This window comes from Chiloscyllium plagiosum, unplaced genomic scaffold, assembly GCF_037043375.1.
Source record: "Chiloscyllium plagiosum isolate Xiang-an unplaced genomic scaffold, Cpla_swu_hap1 HiC_scaffold_5, whole genome shotgun sequence".
NCBI lineage: Eukaryota > Metazoa > Chordata > Chondrichthyes > Orectolobiformes > Hemiscylliidae > Chiloscyllium > Chiloscyllium plagiosum.
Window position 1 is genome coordinate 69489962 of NW_028270143.1, and position 16294 is coordinate 69506255.

The following is a 16294-nucleotide window of genomic DNA, read 5'->3' on the forward strand; positions in this document are numbered from 1 at the left end:
GCTCGTTGATACTTTATTACTAAAAAAAAATCCTTCGGTACAAGTAGATAGGGGAAAAATAAATAAAGCCACTTACAATTTCTTTTATCTGTTCATAGTGGGATCTTAATTCCATTATCTTATTAAGCCACTGCTTTTTATCCTCAGGCAGAACATCCAGGAACAGCTACAAGAACACAAACTTTAACAGTTAGAACAAACTAAACAGAAAGTATATCATTGCTTTCCAGTGGGAAAAATGAATCCATTGGGGAAGAAAGATATCACTCAAGTATTATTAAAAAAAAATTAACAATGCTGAAATGAGAGATCACTTGTGCTTATTTTTGACAAACGTTAGCGAGTTTGATTAGCCCTTATGATTATAGTTACGCAGATACCAAATATTACAAAGAGATGTTAAGTCCAATAGTAATAAAGATTTGTTACATTTGCAAACCAAAATACATGACACAAACTATGTGAATTAGACAGAATGAGAGCATAATTTGATCATATGATTAGTATTACTAATAGGTAGTTCTTCTATCATGTAATGGTTGCATTCTTGTGCAACCACTCCATTATAAAAACTCATGCTTTAGAAACAGTGCTTTAAGTGTTGCCGATTTAATCGCATTAAAGCCAATAAGTTTCAAAATTTTGCACTTTAGGAAGTGTCCCAATTTATCAACTGCATTACAACAAACTTGTGTTAATGAAACACATGTTATAGCAGAACAACCTGTATTAAAACCCTTGATAAAACAGTCATTAAAAAATGCATTTTCCCACATTGTGGCTTTGCTCACATCTCTAACCATAGATCAGAATAATTTGTCTTCTCACTTACGTTGAATACAGGCATGCAATGTGCCACACAGGAGAACAATAAAAAACAGAATTTCCAGCACTGCCAGTAGTGCAATAATAGAACCAACCTAGCACACCAGTCAACATATTGGAGTGGAATTACTGATAGAGAAGACAGCTTTCTTGGATATGACAATTTCAGGCAGTTTTTTTCTTTTAAAATATCCACTGCACTCCAGGGTCCAATGCAAAGTGATCACTTGGTCTGACTGCTATTTGCAATGACTACTTAGTGCACTCACCTTTTAGTATGATTAGCGATTATAATCACTCCCTGAAGATATGGTTAACACTGTTCCTATAGGAGATGTATTCACTGACCAGTTGCTTGAGGGAATAAAATTTGGTAGGAAGTGCCATATTTTTCTTTATTCCTTGATGGGATGTGGGTGTCACAGGAAACGCTAGCATTTATTACCTCTCTAACTGTACTTGAAACAATGGCTTGCTCGGTTACTTAAGTGTCAACCTCATTGCCATGGGTCTAGATTCAGCTGTAGGCCATACAGGTAACGATGGTAGCATTCCTTCCCTAAAGAACATTTAGCGAACCAAATGGTTTTTATAACCATTGACAATAGTTTTAAGAAAATCTCACGAGAGGGTCCTTTATATTATGCAGATCCATTATTGAATTTAAATTCCACCAGCAGCCATAATAGGAGTTGAACCATGTTCCCAGAGCATTACTCTTGGCCACTGGAGGACTGACCCAATTACACAACTAAAATGCCACTATCGCCTGCAAAATGCTGCTTTTAGTTTGTATGTTACAGTAAAAGTCCTACTTTTTTTTTGCTGGAGTGAACCTTCCAGTTAGTAACTCAAAACAAGTTTTTTGTAAGATATTGGTCTCTCCTAACATATTAGAAATGAAATACAAGATTTTAGGTATGCAGCAGAGTTCGACATCAAGCAGTTGGACAGATGTCATAATAGTAACATTGAAATTTAAGGTACTGATGACCCCAAGTAAATTATGAAAAACATTTGAATTTTTTTTTTGAAAACAGAATATTTAAAGTCTTTGCACATCTTGCAACTTAAACAGAGAAATGGTACAATGCATGTGAGGGGCTAATAATATTTTTGGCACAGCAACTGTAGACAAATGTTACCATTATACTGTACAGGTTAACATACACACATGACAAATATAATTTCTTGTAATATGATATTTTAAAAGATAGAATTATAACTCAATTAGCATGTTTAAATTATTAGTACACCATGAACAATTTTCTTAGCAACTAGATTTAACTTAAGCTATTCACTCAGAATAACAAATTCTATAATTCTCAACCACTATATGTTAACAATGATTTAGTTCATGAAAATGATTTTCTGATTGCATTTAGTCTGGTCCTGTATTATGTTACGATACGGGGTAAACTCTCCTGCTTAATTTATAACCAGCAACACAGAAAGAATTTATCCCGTGCAGTAAACTGTAAAAATTGAGTGGCCAAGAACTATTTAAAGTAAAAATTAACAACTTTTCCTTCTATAACACTAGTCTGATAAAACTCCCAATTACGATTTACAAAACAACACTTCTTATCTCAAAACCAGATAGATTTTGGTCTTGTCTTCAGATCTTCCTGTGTCTTCTTCTGTTTAGGAATTTCTGGATTACAGGTTATTGGTTGAAAAGGTGCCTTTATAAGAGAGCTATTATTTTCAGGCAGTCTGCTTACATGCTAGACCGTGGCAGTTCTCCTCTCAACTGTTCAATTTTCTCCGGTCTTATACTCCAGAGTATCACACTGTGTCATTGGTTTTTAAGATTGTCAATATATTCAATTCAAACTTGATTGGAGTTTGATACGTTTTGGGTATAATTTAAACTGATTGGCTGAATTTGAATTTGTTTTTGTCCCCAAGCAACAAACTAATTGATTTGTTCAATCCAGTGTTATACTGTTACTTTTGTGAGTACACTTGGTGCTGTGTCGGGTAGTTCTGTTGCTTTTAACTCTCTTAAAGGCATACTCACATCTTCATAACAATTATCACAATTAGAAGTGATCACAAAAGAAAGCTGATGCCACAGGTTATAACTTTTATATTAAAATAAAAAATTCAAATTTCCAGTCACATTTTGCAATATTTCTGCTCTGTACCAGCGTCAAATTTGTTTACGTTCAAGACATAATTCCAGTGAATTTATTTTGGATTAATGGATTCATTAACAAATTAAATCATTCTTGAAAGTGTATTTTGATTGGGGGTGGTGGGTGTAGCACCCACTCACGTAAGTTACATCAAGATTTTTCCTACATAATGGCACATGTAAAAAAAACATAAATTTATTAGCCGCTAGAGCAATAGTTCGACTCAGCCTCTATTCACTGTGATTTTTAAGGACGAAAGGGGATTCGATGGAAATATATGAAATGTTAACAGGGCAGAATACATTAGATGCAAGGAGCATGTTTTCCTTGGTTGGAGAGTCTGCAACCAGGGGTCACAGTCTCAGGATATGAGGTAGACCATTTAGAAATGAGGAAAGGTATCTTCATTCAAAGGGTAATGTTCCTGTGGAATTCTCTACCAGAGAAGTCACTAAATAAATTCAAGAAAGAGTTGAATTTTTAAATTTTAAAGGCATCAAGGGGTATAGGCAGAGAGAGAGCAAGAATATGGCATTAAGATCAAGGATCTGCATGAACATAAAGAATGGTGGAGCAGGCTGAAGGCTGATTAGAATGACTTACTCCTCCTGATTCAACTAGGAACAAGAGTAAAATATAAAAAGTCCAATCTGCCAATTGGAAGTGAAGCAGTTCTGACCAATGCTAAACACAGGAAAAAATACACACGAACTTGTTACTATATTTTTAGGCCAGACTTCTGGAGCCTTCATCATTGAAAATGAGGCAGGTGTCAATGTAAACCAGAAGAGGTCAAACTCAGTTCCCCTTTTATGACACTAACTGCCATATTTTGATATGATAGGTAAATATCCCAGAATTTCTCCAACTCTGACTCAGAGTTGGAGTTTTTTTTTTGAAGGTTTCAGACTCAGCGTATTTGCCCATCAAAAGTTCAAATTTGTCATGCAATTCCTGCATAGTCATTGCCTTGGGGTGTGTGTTGGGATCCCTTGGGTTTTGGAGGATAGGCCTGGTCTCTGACTATCTGGAGACTAGAATATCTGGGCGGTCAGTGACATGTAGTGACATTGTCTCATTTAAAATATACCTTTGGCTCTAAAAGCAGGATTACCTCAGAAAGCAAGCCCATCATTAAAAAAAAAACAAAAATGGGTTCCTCTTATAGCAGCAATATTTACATTTAAGTACAGTAGATTTTCATACACATCTGCGACATGGTTCATAAAGAATACTCAATGAGACAATATGAAATAAACTGTACATATTTTACAAAGTCAATGGGCCTAATTTTAATTCTGTAAAAGTGAAATGGATTTTAATTAGTTAAATTGGGCCCAATGAAGTTTTTCACAATAATACTTAAAATCTCAAGTAAAAAATGAAGTTACCTTCCAACAAACACTGCGGAACCTGCTGCTTCTCAGCTGACCATTAATCCCCTTCAGTCTTATTCTTGCAAAATAATTACTGTGTCCAAATAGTTCTTCCCATTCTTTGCTAATAATTATAAAATAAAATAAAATAAATGCATGAAATTACTCATTCAAATAACTCAATTCAATATCTTCCTCCGTTATAGCTGAAATCATGTCAGTACTCATTAAAAAGAATGTAAAATAGATAGCAGTTTGCATTGTCCTTGATTACGCAAGTTTGAGCAAGGCTAGCACATAAAAGTAATGAAAAGCTATTTGGGACTTGAACATTTTTTTTTAAATGGTGAGGTGCATCTTATTCATATTATTTTAAAAATCAAGTAATCTTTAATAATGTTGGAGTCAATTTCCTCTGCATTTCAAAACTCACTTACTTTTGAAATGTCTCATGACTTTGGGTGTATAAAGAAAATTTTCACTTCAAGAATGGAAAGAGGCAACGCTATAGATGTACTGACCACATTGGAGTGGAACCAAGAAAGATTGGTTGCTTAATTCTATACAGTAAAGACAATATATGAGGTATGGAGTTTTTAATTGTCTTAAATAGTAGATTGACTGAGGACAAGAGGAAGAAACACCAGAACATATGAACATATGAACGAGAAACAGAAGGTGGCCATTTTGCCTCTGGACTCTGCTCCATCATTCAATGTGAAGATGACTGATTTGGATTGCATGTTTCCATTTATCCTTGATAATCCCATTGTCTACCAAAAACCCAAGTCCGCCTTAAAAATAGTCAAAGAATCTGCTTCCAATGCCTTTTGAGGAAGAGAGCTCCAAAGAGACACCATCCTCAGAAAATATCTCCACTCATCTGTCTTAAATGGGTGACTCCTTATTTTTAAACAGTGGCCTCTGGTTCTAGTCTATTCCACAACAGGCAACAAGCCTAACCTATCTAACCTTTCCACTAAGAGGCCCCAACCATCCCAGGTATCAGTTTAATAAACCTCCTCTGAACTGACTCCAATGCATGTACATACTTTCTCAAATAATGCAACTAAAACCATATAGAGTCCACCTGTCCTAATGAATGCCCTGTTTAACTGAGTCATAATCTCATGATAGGAGAAAGTGAGGACTGCAGATGCTGGAGATCAGAGCTGAAAATGTGTTGCTGGAAAAGCACAGCAGGTCAGGCAGCATCCAAGGAGTAGGAGAATCGACGTTTCGGGCATGGGTTCATGCCCGAAACGTCGAATCTCCTGCTCCTTGGATGCTACCTGACCTGCTGCACTTTTCCAGCAACACATAATCTCATGGTAAATGATAACATTTTATTAGATCTAATTACCTGCTCAACCTGCATACTAGCATTTCACAAATCATGCACGAGGACACCCTGATCTTTCTTCATCTCCGAATTTGCAACTACTCATCATTTAAATCATTCGAATATCACATTATTTATATCACTTAAATACATTTTGCTGTTTGTCCCTCAAAGCTTTTGAGTCCCTTGTGGACAAAAAGTCTGTTTAACTTGCAAAATATTCAAAATATGGAAAATGAAAATAATTGTTGTGTTCTCGTTTGGACTAGTTTTAATTTGTGGTTCTTTAGAGACCAGCAATCATTTTTATCGAAACACATCCACTGCTGGCTGGGGAAGAGGAATACAAAGTGTAACAACCTTAAGAGAAGGAATTCGCCCTTAATTCCACATTAAATGGCTCCAACTTATTTTAAAAGAAGGCCTGCCAGTTCCAGAGCCCTCATGACAGGAAATGTCTTTTATCCACACTGACAGTCACATCATTAAAGATCTTTAACAAATCTGTCAAACACAATTCCACTTCAGTGCAGTGCAGCCTATACTCAGTTCATTGAATATACTGAAGGCTGAGTTAGATAGAATTTTGACTGACAAAGGACTCAAGTCTTATGTGGTAGAAGACACATAGGATTGAGTTATTGTTTAATATGTCATGAGTTGATTAAACAAGTGAAGAGAGCAATTACATTCTGTTTAATAGCAGTCAATATAAGACACTTACGTATCTCATGATTGATCCAACTTGTAGCCCAGCCTTACTTTAAAGGGAATATAGGTCCTACCAATGTGCTTGCTAATTTCCTTTTCTTCTGAGCAGAATTCCAAGCTGTGAGTGTGGCAGCTACTTAGCCAATGCTGCAAACTCCAGATCCTTGGAGAGGCTGCATGCAGCTCAGAGGGAATGTTGCTTACGGCACGTATTTTTATAGGACAGAATGAGAATTGCAGCCTTTCAAAGTTAAATGAGCAAACCCTTGCCCTTATTCATGATTAAATCCTGATCAAGTAACTGGCGCTGTCCTTGGAGAGGAAGATCGAAAAGGCTCATTGTGTGAAAAGGGGGGAAAAAAAATAACAGTTGTGTTCTAGTTTTGACTAGTTTTAATTTGTGGTCTTGATTTTATAGACGAGCAATCGATTTTTGTCTAGATGCATTCTTTGAAATAACATTAAGTCCTGAAAAAGTAGGTAATTAGTTTTGTGACTATGTATAAATCATTTTTGATTTTTGTTACTCAAGATTTTATCAATTGCACATCCACACTAATCACTATTATACAATTATTCAGATTTCATATATTCTATGTAGTCTTTAAGGACAGTTTGGCAATCTTCTAAATAAGTTTTGTATTTTATCATTTGAGGTTATACCCAACTTTATCATTTGTTTTAGAAAAACACTTTCCCAAGTATCAATGGTCACTAGAAAAACCACCCAGCAGGTTGAATTTAAAAATGTATAGTCACTGATAAGATGTTTTAGTGAGAAATCCTCATCTGAGATTCTGAGTGCAGGCTGTCAGTCATGAGGACAAGTCGGCATACATCCTGCCATGCTGAACTAATGAGGAAAGACGATATTGTAAAATGTCCAACTATCTTAGTGAAAAATCAAAAATAACAGAAACAAATCATCATAAGAAGAATGGTCTCATCAGTAATTGACATCTTAAAGAACCACTCAGGAGACAGTTGGAAGTGACGTAATTAAGCTATAAGATCATAAGACGTAGAAAATAAGAAGACACCAAACCGCCCATTGAGTCTGCCCAGTCATTCAGTGAGATCATGGCTGATCTGATAATACTCAATGCGACTTTCCTGACTTTTCCCCAAAACCCCTGATTCAGATACTGATTAAAAGTTTGCCAATCTTGGCCTTCAATATTCTTAATGACTCAGCCTCAACAATTCTCTGCAGTAAAGAATTTCACACATCCACTCATCATTAAATTCCGAAAGGTGCATAAACAATAGTATTATCCTTCCCAGCAATCTATACAATCTTTAAGCTACAAGGTTGAATCTTGCATTTTCTTAAGCTTTTATGCAAAATGCAAGGGAATATGGCCAGTGTATATAGCCAGTTTAGCTACAATAATGATGAATATAAATTTAAAAACATTTTGGATCCAGTAACAATATCAGGCTTTTAGTCATAGAGATGTACAGCATGAAAACAGACCCCTCGGTCCAATCTGTCCACCTGGCAACATCCTTGTAAATCTTTTCTGAACCCTTTCAAGTTTCACATCTTTCCGATAGGAAGGAGACCAGAATTGCACACAATATTCCAACAGTGGCCTAACCAATGTCCTGTACAGCTGCAACATGACCTCCCAACTCCTGTACTCAATACTCTGACCAATAAAGGAAAGCACACCAAACACCTTCTTCACTATCCTATCTATCTGCGACTCCGTTTTCAAGGCGCTATGAACCTGCATTCCAAGGTCTCTTTGTTCAGCAACACTACCTAGAACCTTACCATTAAGTTCTTTTCAATTGTAGATTTCTTTAAAACAAACAATCAGTAATTGTCAAAATAAAAGTATCCGAACTATCCATGTGAAATTCATCTCCTCATAAAAAGACTGCACCCACTTCAGAGGCTTAGCATCAATTACCACAGTAAAAAAGAGTTTTGTGAAGTCACAGGTGGCCAACAGGATTTCATTTGGCAGGATTTCTTTCAGCTTCTCAAAAGTTTTTTTGGCACTCTCTATACTCTCTCACCTTTGAATATGACATCTGACTTTAAGTATTTCTGTATTAACTGACTAGGAAGGTTTAATTTGTGAGCTGTTTATTATATCACATTCCACCCCAATTCCATTTACAAGTTTGCTGATGACACCACTGTTGTAGGTCAGATCTCAAACAACAAAGAGAGTGAGTACCGGAAAGAGGTTGAATGCTTAGTGGCACGATGTAAGGACAACAACCTCTCCATTAATGTCAGTAAAATGAGGGAGCTGGTCATTGATTTCAGGAGAGTGTAGAGGGTACGTTTCTGTCTGCATCAATGGTGCTGAGGTGGAGATGGTGGAGAATATCAAGTTGCAGTGATAAATGATCACCAACAACCTGTCCTGATTCATCCACATCAACATGACAGTCAAGAAAACACAAGGTCACTACGCAAGGTTTGTAGCTCGGGTGCCGGGGGCACGTTCACCGTGGGTACGCCAATCAACTTCCAGCTCGGTGAAAATAGCCACAATCACGACAACGTCTCTACCTCCTCAGGAGGCTAAGGAAATTTGGCATGTCCACAAGGACTCTTACCAATTTTTAATAGATGCACCATAGAGAACATCCTGTCTGAATGCATTACAGCGTAGTTTGGCAACAGATCTTCGCAAGACAGCAAGAAAATACAGAGAGTTGTGAACATAACCCAGTCCATCATGCAAACCACCCTTCCATCCATTGGCTCCATCGATACGTCCCACTGCCTTGGGAAAGCAACCAACATAATCAAAGATCCCTCCCACCCTGGTTATACTCTCTTCCACCCTCTTCCATCAGGCAGAATATCCAAAGGTTTGAATACATTTTTTTTTAAAGATTACATTACATTACAGTGTGGAAACATGCTCTTCGGCCCAACAAGTCCACACCGACCTGCCAAAGCGCAACCCACGCATACCCCTACATTTACCTCTTACCTAACACTACGGGCAATTTAGCATGGCCAATTCATCTGACCTGCACATCTTTGGACTGTGGGAGGAAACCGGAGCACCCGGAGGAAATCCACGCAGACACGGGGAGAACGTGGAAACTCCACACAGTCAGTCGCCTGAGGCGGGAATTGAACCCGGGTCTCCGGCGCTGTGAGGCAGCAGTGCTAACCACTGTGCCACCATGCCGCCCACATGTATGTACAGATTCTTCCCTGCTGTTATCAGACTATTGAGTGTTACAGAGGAACCTCGATTATCCAAATATTAATTATCAGAATATTGGAGGTCTTGGGGTCCTGAAAGAAACATTACATCAAAGACGTGTTTCCAACACTGATCACACCTTTTGTTTACAATAATTAAAAACGAACTTGGTTTACTGAAATGCTGCCGAGAACAGTTCTGGACATCGATGTGAACCCAGGCACATATCCAAATGACTGACCTCCTACCCTCACTTTCTCTCCCCCCACACTTTCCCTGGAGTTCTCCACAGATGTGTACCCTGAACCCCACCTTCCACAGATCATCTCTCCATCATTTTCCTGTATAGGGCAAAGGCTGAACTTGACAAAACGTTGCAGTAAAAAGTTGCGTGTGTGGCTGCGTGGCGCGTGTGCGCATATGCACGTACTATTTGGAGACTCACCCCGCAAAGACAGCAGCAGTCTTACTGTTGGTCTCCAGTCTGGCCGCGTGGACGGAGCAGCGTGGTTGGGAGCGGGCAGGGATAGCTGCGGGGCAGCTGCGACAACCCCATTGAACTGATGGGGGAGTGGGGGGAAGAGGGGCTTCAGCAATGCTGCAGGTCCCTTACACATAAGTGTGTGTCTCTGCTCAGAAACAAACCCTGAGACAGAGAAAGGGAGCAAGGCAGGCAGAGCGAGGAAACAGGTAACTTCAGAAAACTCCGAGCCCCAAAGGAGAGGCATTGAATCAATTAACTGAATAATCAATTATCTGAACGAAATATTGCCTGCCCATCTCATTCGGATAATCAAGATTCTCTGTATCTCTAAAATGTTAATGTTGATCTCTCTCTCTGCACCTTGTCTAAGGCTGTACACTGTACTATGCATTCTATTCTGCTAATCTGGTACATTTTGTATGGTATGATCTGCCTATATTGTACTCCCTTATCTTCTTCTATGTCTATTAATTTTATAGAAACCATTTTATAGAATGTGGGCATACAGTGTTTAAGATGAGATTGATCATAAACTAACTAGTCATGTACTAACAAATTATTTGTTGTTCAGGATTTCTTCAATCCTGCACAGGTAATAGTGGCTAAGATGGGTTATTAAGGTCTAGCTTTTATTGCATTGCTTTTACCAGGTTTTGTAGGTAAATTTATAATAAATTGGAAGGGTGAGTTAGTGGTGGCGGAAAGCAACATGATTTGGTGTTGGGGATAAAAGCCATTCAGTTGTGCATGAAAGCACCTGTTGCAGAGGTATATAATCTATAAAAGCTCTCTTGTGAGCAGTGGTAGTGTCTATATCCATGCAGTGGGAGGCCCAGGTTCAAGTCCTAATTGTTAATCTCTGAACAGGTTGATTATAACATACCGAAGGCCTGTTTTTTAGGACTCTTGTAGCACAGCACTGATGTTGCTACTTCCGGGTCAGCAGGCCCTACCTGCTCCAAAGATGTATTGTAACATTCCTAAACAGGTTGCTTAAGAAATACATCAGATTATAAAAAAGACTTAGTCCTTAGTGGTACAATATGCAGGAAGAAAACAGAAGGAGAATGTGTCTCAAAAGAGTACACAAGATACAACACTACAACTAGATGAAAGTTGCAAGCCAGTATTCCATCGTGAATCAACAGGGTCCTTTACCTTATTATGTAGTTGTTTTGATATAAACTAAATACATTCTGTTCAACTTGTGAAAACAGAATTACCTAGAATGGTCTTGTAACTAATCAGGATTAGTAAACCTTTTGTTTGGGGCTCAATCCAATCTACAATTGTAATTGTCTTTGGTCTTACAATTAAAGCAAAACCTGAAATCATACAAGCAGGAAAATTGACTTAAAGCCACTATCAGATCAGTCATGATCTTACTGAATAGCAAAGCCAAGTTTGGCACAGCCAAATGGCCTACTGCTGCTCTTATTTCTCACAGATACATCAGTGGAATGGTGTTTCATCTTTATTTTGTAAGAACAGGCTGTTTGAAAATTACATAAGTTTTCTCTTGAGGAATCAGTAAACAATTGAGGATACTGAAAATCTGAAATAAAAAACATAGTGCTGGAAATATTCAGGTTAGGCAGTATCGAGAGAGAGAGAAACAAAATGAACATTTCTGGTCAATGACATAAGAAATCTGCAACCAGCACAGTGGGCACAAATCAAGGTTTAAGGTCAAGACCCTTTAAACTATTCAGTCCAGAACTAGAGGGCATAGGTTTAGGGTAAGAGGGGAAAGATATAAAAGAGACCTAAGGGGCAACTTTTTCATGCAGAGGGTGGTATGTGTTTGGAATGAGCTGCCAGAGGATGTGGTGGAGGCTGGTACAATTGCAACATTTAAGAGGCATTTGGATGGGTATATGAATAGGTAGGGTTTGGAGGGATATGGGCCGGGTACTGGCAGGTGAGACTAGATTGGGTTGGGATGTCTGGTCGGCATGGACGGATTGGACCGAAAGGTCTGTTTCCATGCTGTACATCCCAATGACTCTATAACTGATTAGCATCACTAAAGCACTGTATATCAAAAGTGAATTCTAAAAATAAAGTGAGCAATCAGCAGTGTGAAAGTATTTACAAGAGGCTCCTGATCAAAGTAAAATTATATCATTGTAAAATCTATATTAAGTATTCAAAGTTAAAATTAATCTTATATACTCAATGAAAAATGCCAAGTTTGTCTGATCATTTTTACTACTGGTTACATGCCACAACAAACTTATAGTACTTGCTGTGAACTCATAGATAAACAACTTAAATATGGCTCCAAGGCTCAGAAACATGAGGGAACAAACACCTGTGCTTCATTAATATACAAGTGAATAAATTCTCCAATGGGAACATTTAGAAATTAATTGCCCCAAACCACAGAGAGACAACTGGTCCAGTGCTAACCATTGAGATCTTCTAATGATACACAAAACAAACATGCTGTAATGGTTTGTCATCTCTCAGTCATACTTCTACAATCTTCTCAAATCCCAGTTTTAAAACAAATATGCTTATATAACTTGTTAGCCTTAAATCCAACTACAGAAGAACTGAGCTAAACTACAGTGTTGTCTTTTGCTTCACCTCAGGTTGATAGACTTGTCCATTTTCTGAGTATATTTCTACTTAATTCAAACTGGCCACAGGCACAGTGCAAATATTGCCACAGAACCCAATCTCAGGGACATTTTGTGGTGGGTTGGACATATTGGTAAGGAGCCACAAGAGTTGTACTCGATTATGAAAGCAGAAGTTGAAGTGCAGGCAGCAAACTGGAATTAATTATTACAATGGCTGAGCAAAGACATGGCTAATGCTGGCATTTTTCCTCCGAGAGAGGTACAGATCCTGTTGCAGGAGCTCAGCACCTTAATTACAGTGAAAGTCACACAATGAGAAAAAGTAATACCAAAGGATTTTCTGATTTATTTTCCATATTCTGGAATAGCAAGGTGTTTGATGATCGAAAAAGCTAATGAAAAAGAAAAAAAAACTGATTCTGAAACTAAGCTGACAACAAACAACAAAAACCTTTATGGGTATATACAAAAGGAATAGTTAAAGTGAGTGTGTCATTCTCGGAAGATGGAATTGGGGAATTAACAATGGAGAACAGGGCAAAGATAGATAATTAAACCAATATTTTGCATTGGTCTTCACAGTGGAGGAAGTTATAAACAACCCAAAGATATCAGATAACTATGGTGCTAATAGGAGGAAAGGTTTTGTAACAGTCTCTATCACAACAGTCAAATTTATTTGACAAACGATTGGGACTGAAGAGAGACATGTCACCAGGACCTGATGGCCTGCTTCCAAAGGTTTTCAAGGAAGTAGCTAGAGAGATTCCACAGACTTTGGTCGAAATGTGTCAGAACTCACTAGATTCCAACTGCTAATGTGATGTCCTTGTTGAAGAAGGGAAGGAGACAGAAAATTTGCAAACTATTGGTCAGTTAGCCTAACAGCAGTCATTGGTAAAATGCTAGACTCCATTATTAAGGAAGAAATAGCAGGGTACTCAAAAAAAACTTAATAACAATCAATTGAAGTCATAGAGCTGTACATCATGGAAACAAACCCTTCAGTCTAAGTCATCCATGCCAAACAGATATTTTACATTAATCTAGCCCCATTTGTCAGCATTTGGCTCATATCCCTTTAAACCCTTCCCATTCATGCACCAGTCCCAACGCCTTTTAAATGTTGTAAATGTATCAGCCTGCACCACCTCCTCTGGCAGCTCATTCCATACATGCACCACTGTGTGAAAAAGCTGTCCTTCAGGTCCCTTTTAAATCTTTCCCGTCTCATTTTAAACTTATGATGTATCGTTTTTGACTCCCCCATCCTGGGAAAAAGTCTTTGGCTATTCACCCTATTCGTGCCCCTCATGATTTATAAATTTTAATAAGGTCTCCCCCTCAGCCTCTGATGCTCCAAGGAAGATAGGTAGAGGCTGAGTAGGCTAGGGCTATAGTTCAACCCTGACAACGTCCTTGTAAATCTTTTTGGAACCCTTTCAAGTTTCACAACATCCTTCCTATAACAGGCAGGCCAGAATTGAATACAGTATTTTAAAAGTGACCTAACCAATTCCGGTGCAGTCACATGACCTCCCAACTCCAAAACTCAATGCTCTGACCAATAAAGGCAAGTGTACCAAACACCTTCTTCACTATCCTATCTACCTGCGATTCCACTTTCAAGGAAATATGAACCTGCATCTCAAGGCCTCTTTGTTCAATAACACTCTCCAGGAACCTCACCATTAAATGTATAAGTCCTGCCCTGATTTGACTTACTAAAATGCAGCATCTCACATTTAACTAAATTAAACTCCATCTGCCACTCCTTCGCCCATTTGCCTATCTGCCCATCTAATCAAGGTCCCATTGCATCTGAGGTAACGTCTTTGCTGACCACTGTAACACCAATTTTGGTGTCATCTGCAAACTTACTAACTATACCTTCTATAGTCACATCCAAATCATTTACATAAAATTACCAAAAAGTGAGTCAACATTGCTTTGTGAAAGGAAACCCATGTTGAACAAATTTGCCAGAGTTCTTTGAGGATGTAACAAGGAGTGTTCATAAAGGAGAAAGTGAGGTCTGCAGATGCTGGAGATCAGAGCTGAAAATGTGTGGCTGGAAAGGCGCAGCAGGTCAGGCAGCATCCAGGGAACAGGAGAATCGACGTTTCGGGCATAAGCCCTTCTTCAGGAATGAGGAAAGTTTGTCCAGCAGGCTAAGATAAAAGGTAGGGAGGAGGGACTTGGGGGAGGGGCGTCAGAAATGTGATAGGTGGAAAGAGGTCAAGGTGAGGGTGATAGGTCAGACTGGGGTGGGGGCGGAGAGGTCGGGAAGAAGATTGCAGGTTAGGAAGGCGGTGCTGAATTTGATGGATTTGACTGAGACAGGGTGGGGGGAGGGGAAACGAGGAAACTGGTGAAATCCAAGTGTTCATAAAGGGCAATGCAATGCATTTGGGTGTTCAGAAGATGTTTACTAAGGTGCCACATAAAAAGTTATATAATGGGCCATGGACTGAGGAAGACAAAGGGATGACCAAATAGGGATTAATGGATCTTCAAGTTGGAAGAGAGATCACACCTACGACCTCAATTATTTACTATCTATATTAATAACTTGGTGGAGGGATCAGTGTGTAATGTATCCCAATTTGCCGATTTTTCAAAAATACTTGGCGGGGAGGGCAGTATGTTGTGCTGACGACATGAGGAATCTGGAAGCAGATGTATATAGGTTAACTAAGTGGGCTAAAAATTGGTAGATGGAGATTAATATGGGAAAGTGTGAGACCTTGCACTTTGATAGGAATAATCAAAAGGCAAACTATTATTTCATTAGAGAGAGACCCCAAAAAAGTGCAGTGGAGAGGGATATGGGTGATCTTGCTTATGAAATAAGTAATTTAGCATTCAGGGACAGGAAATAATTAAAGTGGCAAGTAGAATGTTTGCCTTTATTGCTGGAGTTTGAAAATATGGAAGTTTTATTACAAATGCACAGGGTTGTGGGTGAGGCACACCTGGAGCACTATGCACAATTTTGGTCCTCATATTTAAAAATGATATGTTGGCATTATAAGGTGTCCAAAAGATATTTTACCAGCTGAAAAGAAAGTACATAAACTATAGCATACCTTCACTGCTATAGAAGTCATTGTTTGTGTTTCTCTCCCTGTTCCAATTTAGTTGAATTTATTAATATCATAAAACCATTTAGGGTTTCATCAACTGGAGAGCCATGTACTGACTTCTCATTGCACATGACTGTACACAGCCAGGTTAAGCCCAGTTATTCTGACTTGCAATGCTAATTTTTATGAAACAAAATAACAGCAATGATTTTCATTGCAAAGATAATTTTATTCAAAACATGCAAGAAGAAATCAAGATTTTGGTGATCTGTGAATTTTTTTTTCAGCTTCCCCAAGTTCAAATTCCTCATGTCAAGAAGAAAGAGAATGGCTTTCTTGGGAAAAACAGAAAAAAACACATGTTGTTTGTTAGTAATTCAGCTCAGTGGGGATATCAGCAGGTGCCTAGTACATAAACTAAGTGTACAGAAATGAAATATTGTAGAATGGTTATAGCTAAACTGAAACTATGAACCTCCCCTGGCCATACCATGTTCATAATAACCATTTGAGGACTGAAATACTAATCGTGTACCAAAATAATTCAAACTTCAGC

At 38.3% G+C, this 16294-nt stretch overlaps 1 protein-coding gene across 25 annotated transcripts in view; it reads right to left on the reverse strand.

The window, feature by feature from the left end:
• tbc1d5 (TBC1 domain family, member 5) overlaps positions 1-16294 on the reverse strand; it is a 524363-nt gene that overhangs the window by 213974 nt on the left and 294095 nt on the right. For all 25 annotated transcript variants that reach the window (XM_087987287.1, XM_087987275.1, XM_087987279.1 and 22 more), the window contains 2 exons: positions 4358-4466; positions 77-166 (listed from right to left, as the gene is read on the reverse strand). In XM_087987287.1, coding sequence (XP_087843413.1) covers positions 77-166; positions 4358-4466 — 199 coding nt within the window. The remainder of the gene's footprint in view (positions 1-76; positions 167-4357; positions 4467-16294) is intronic.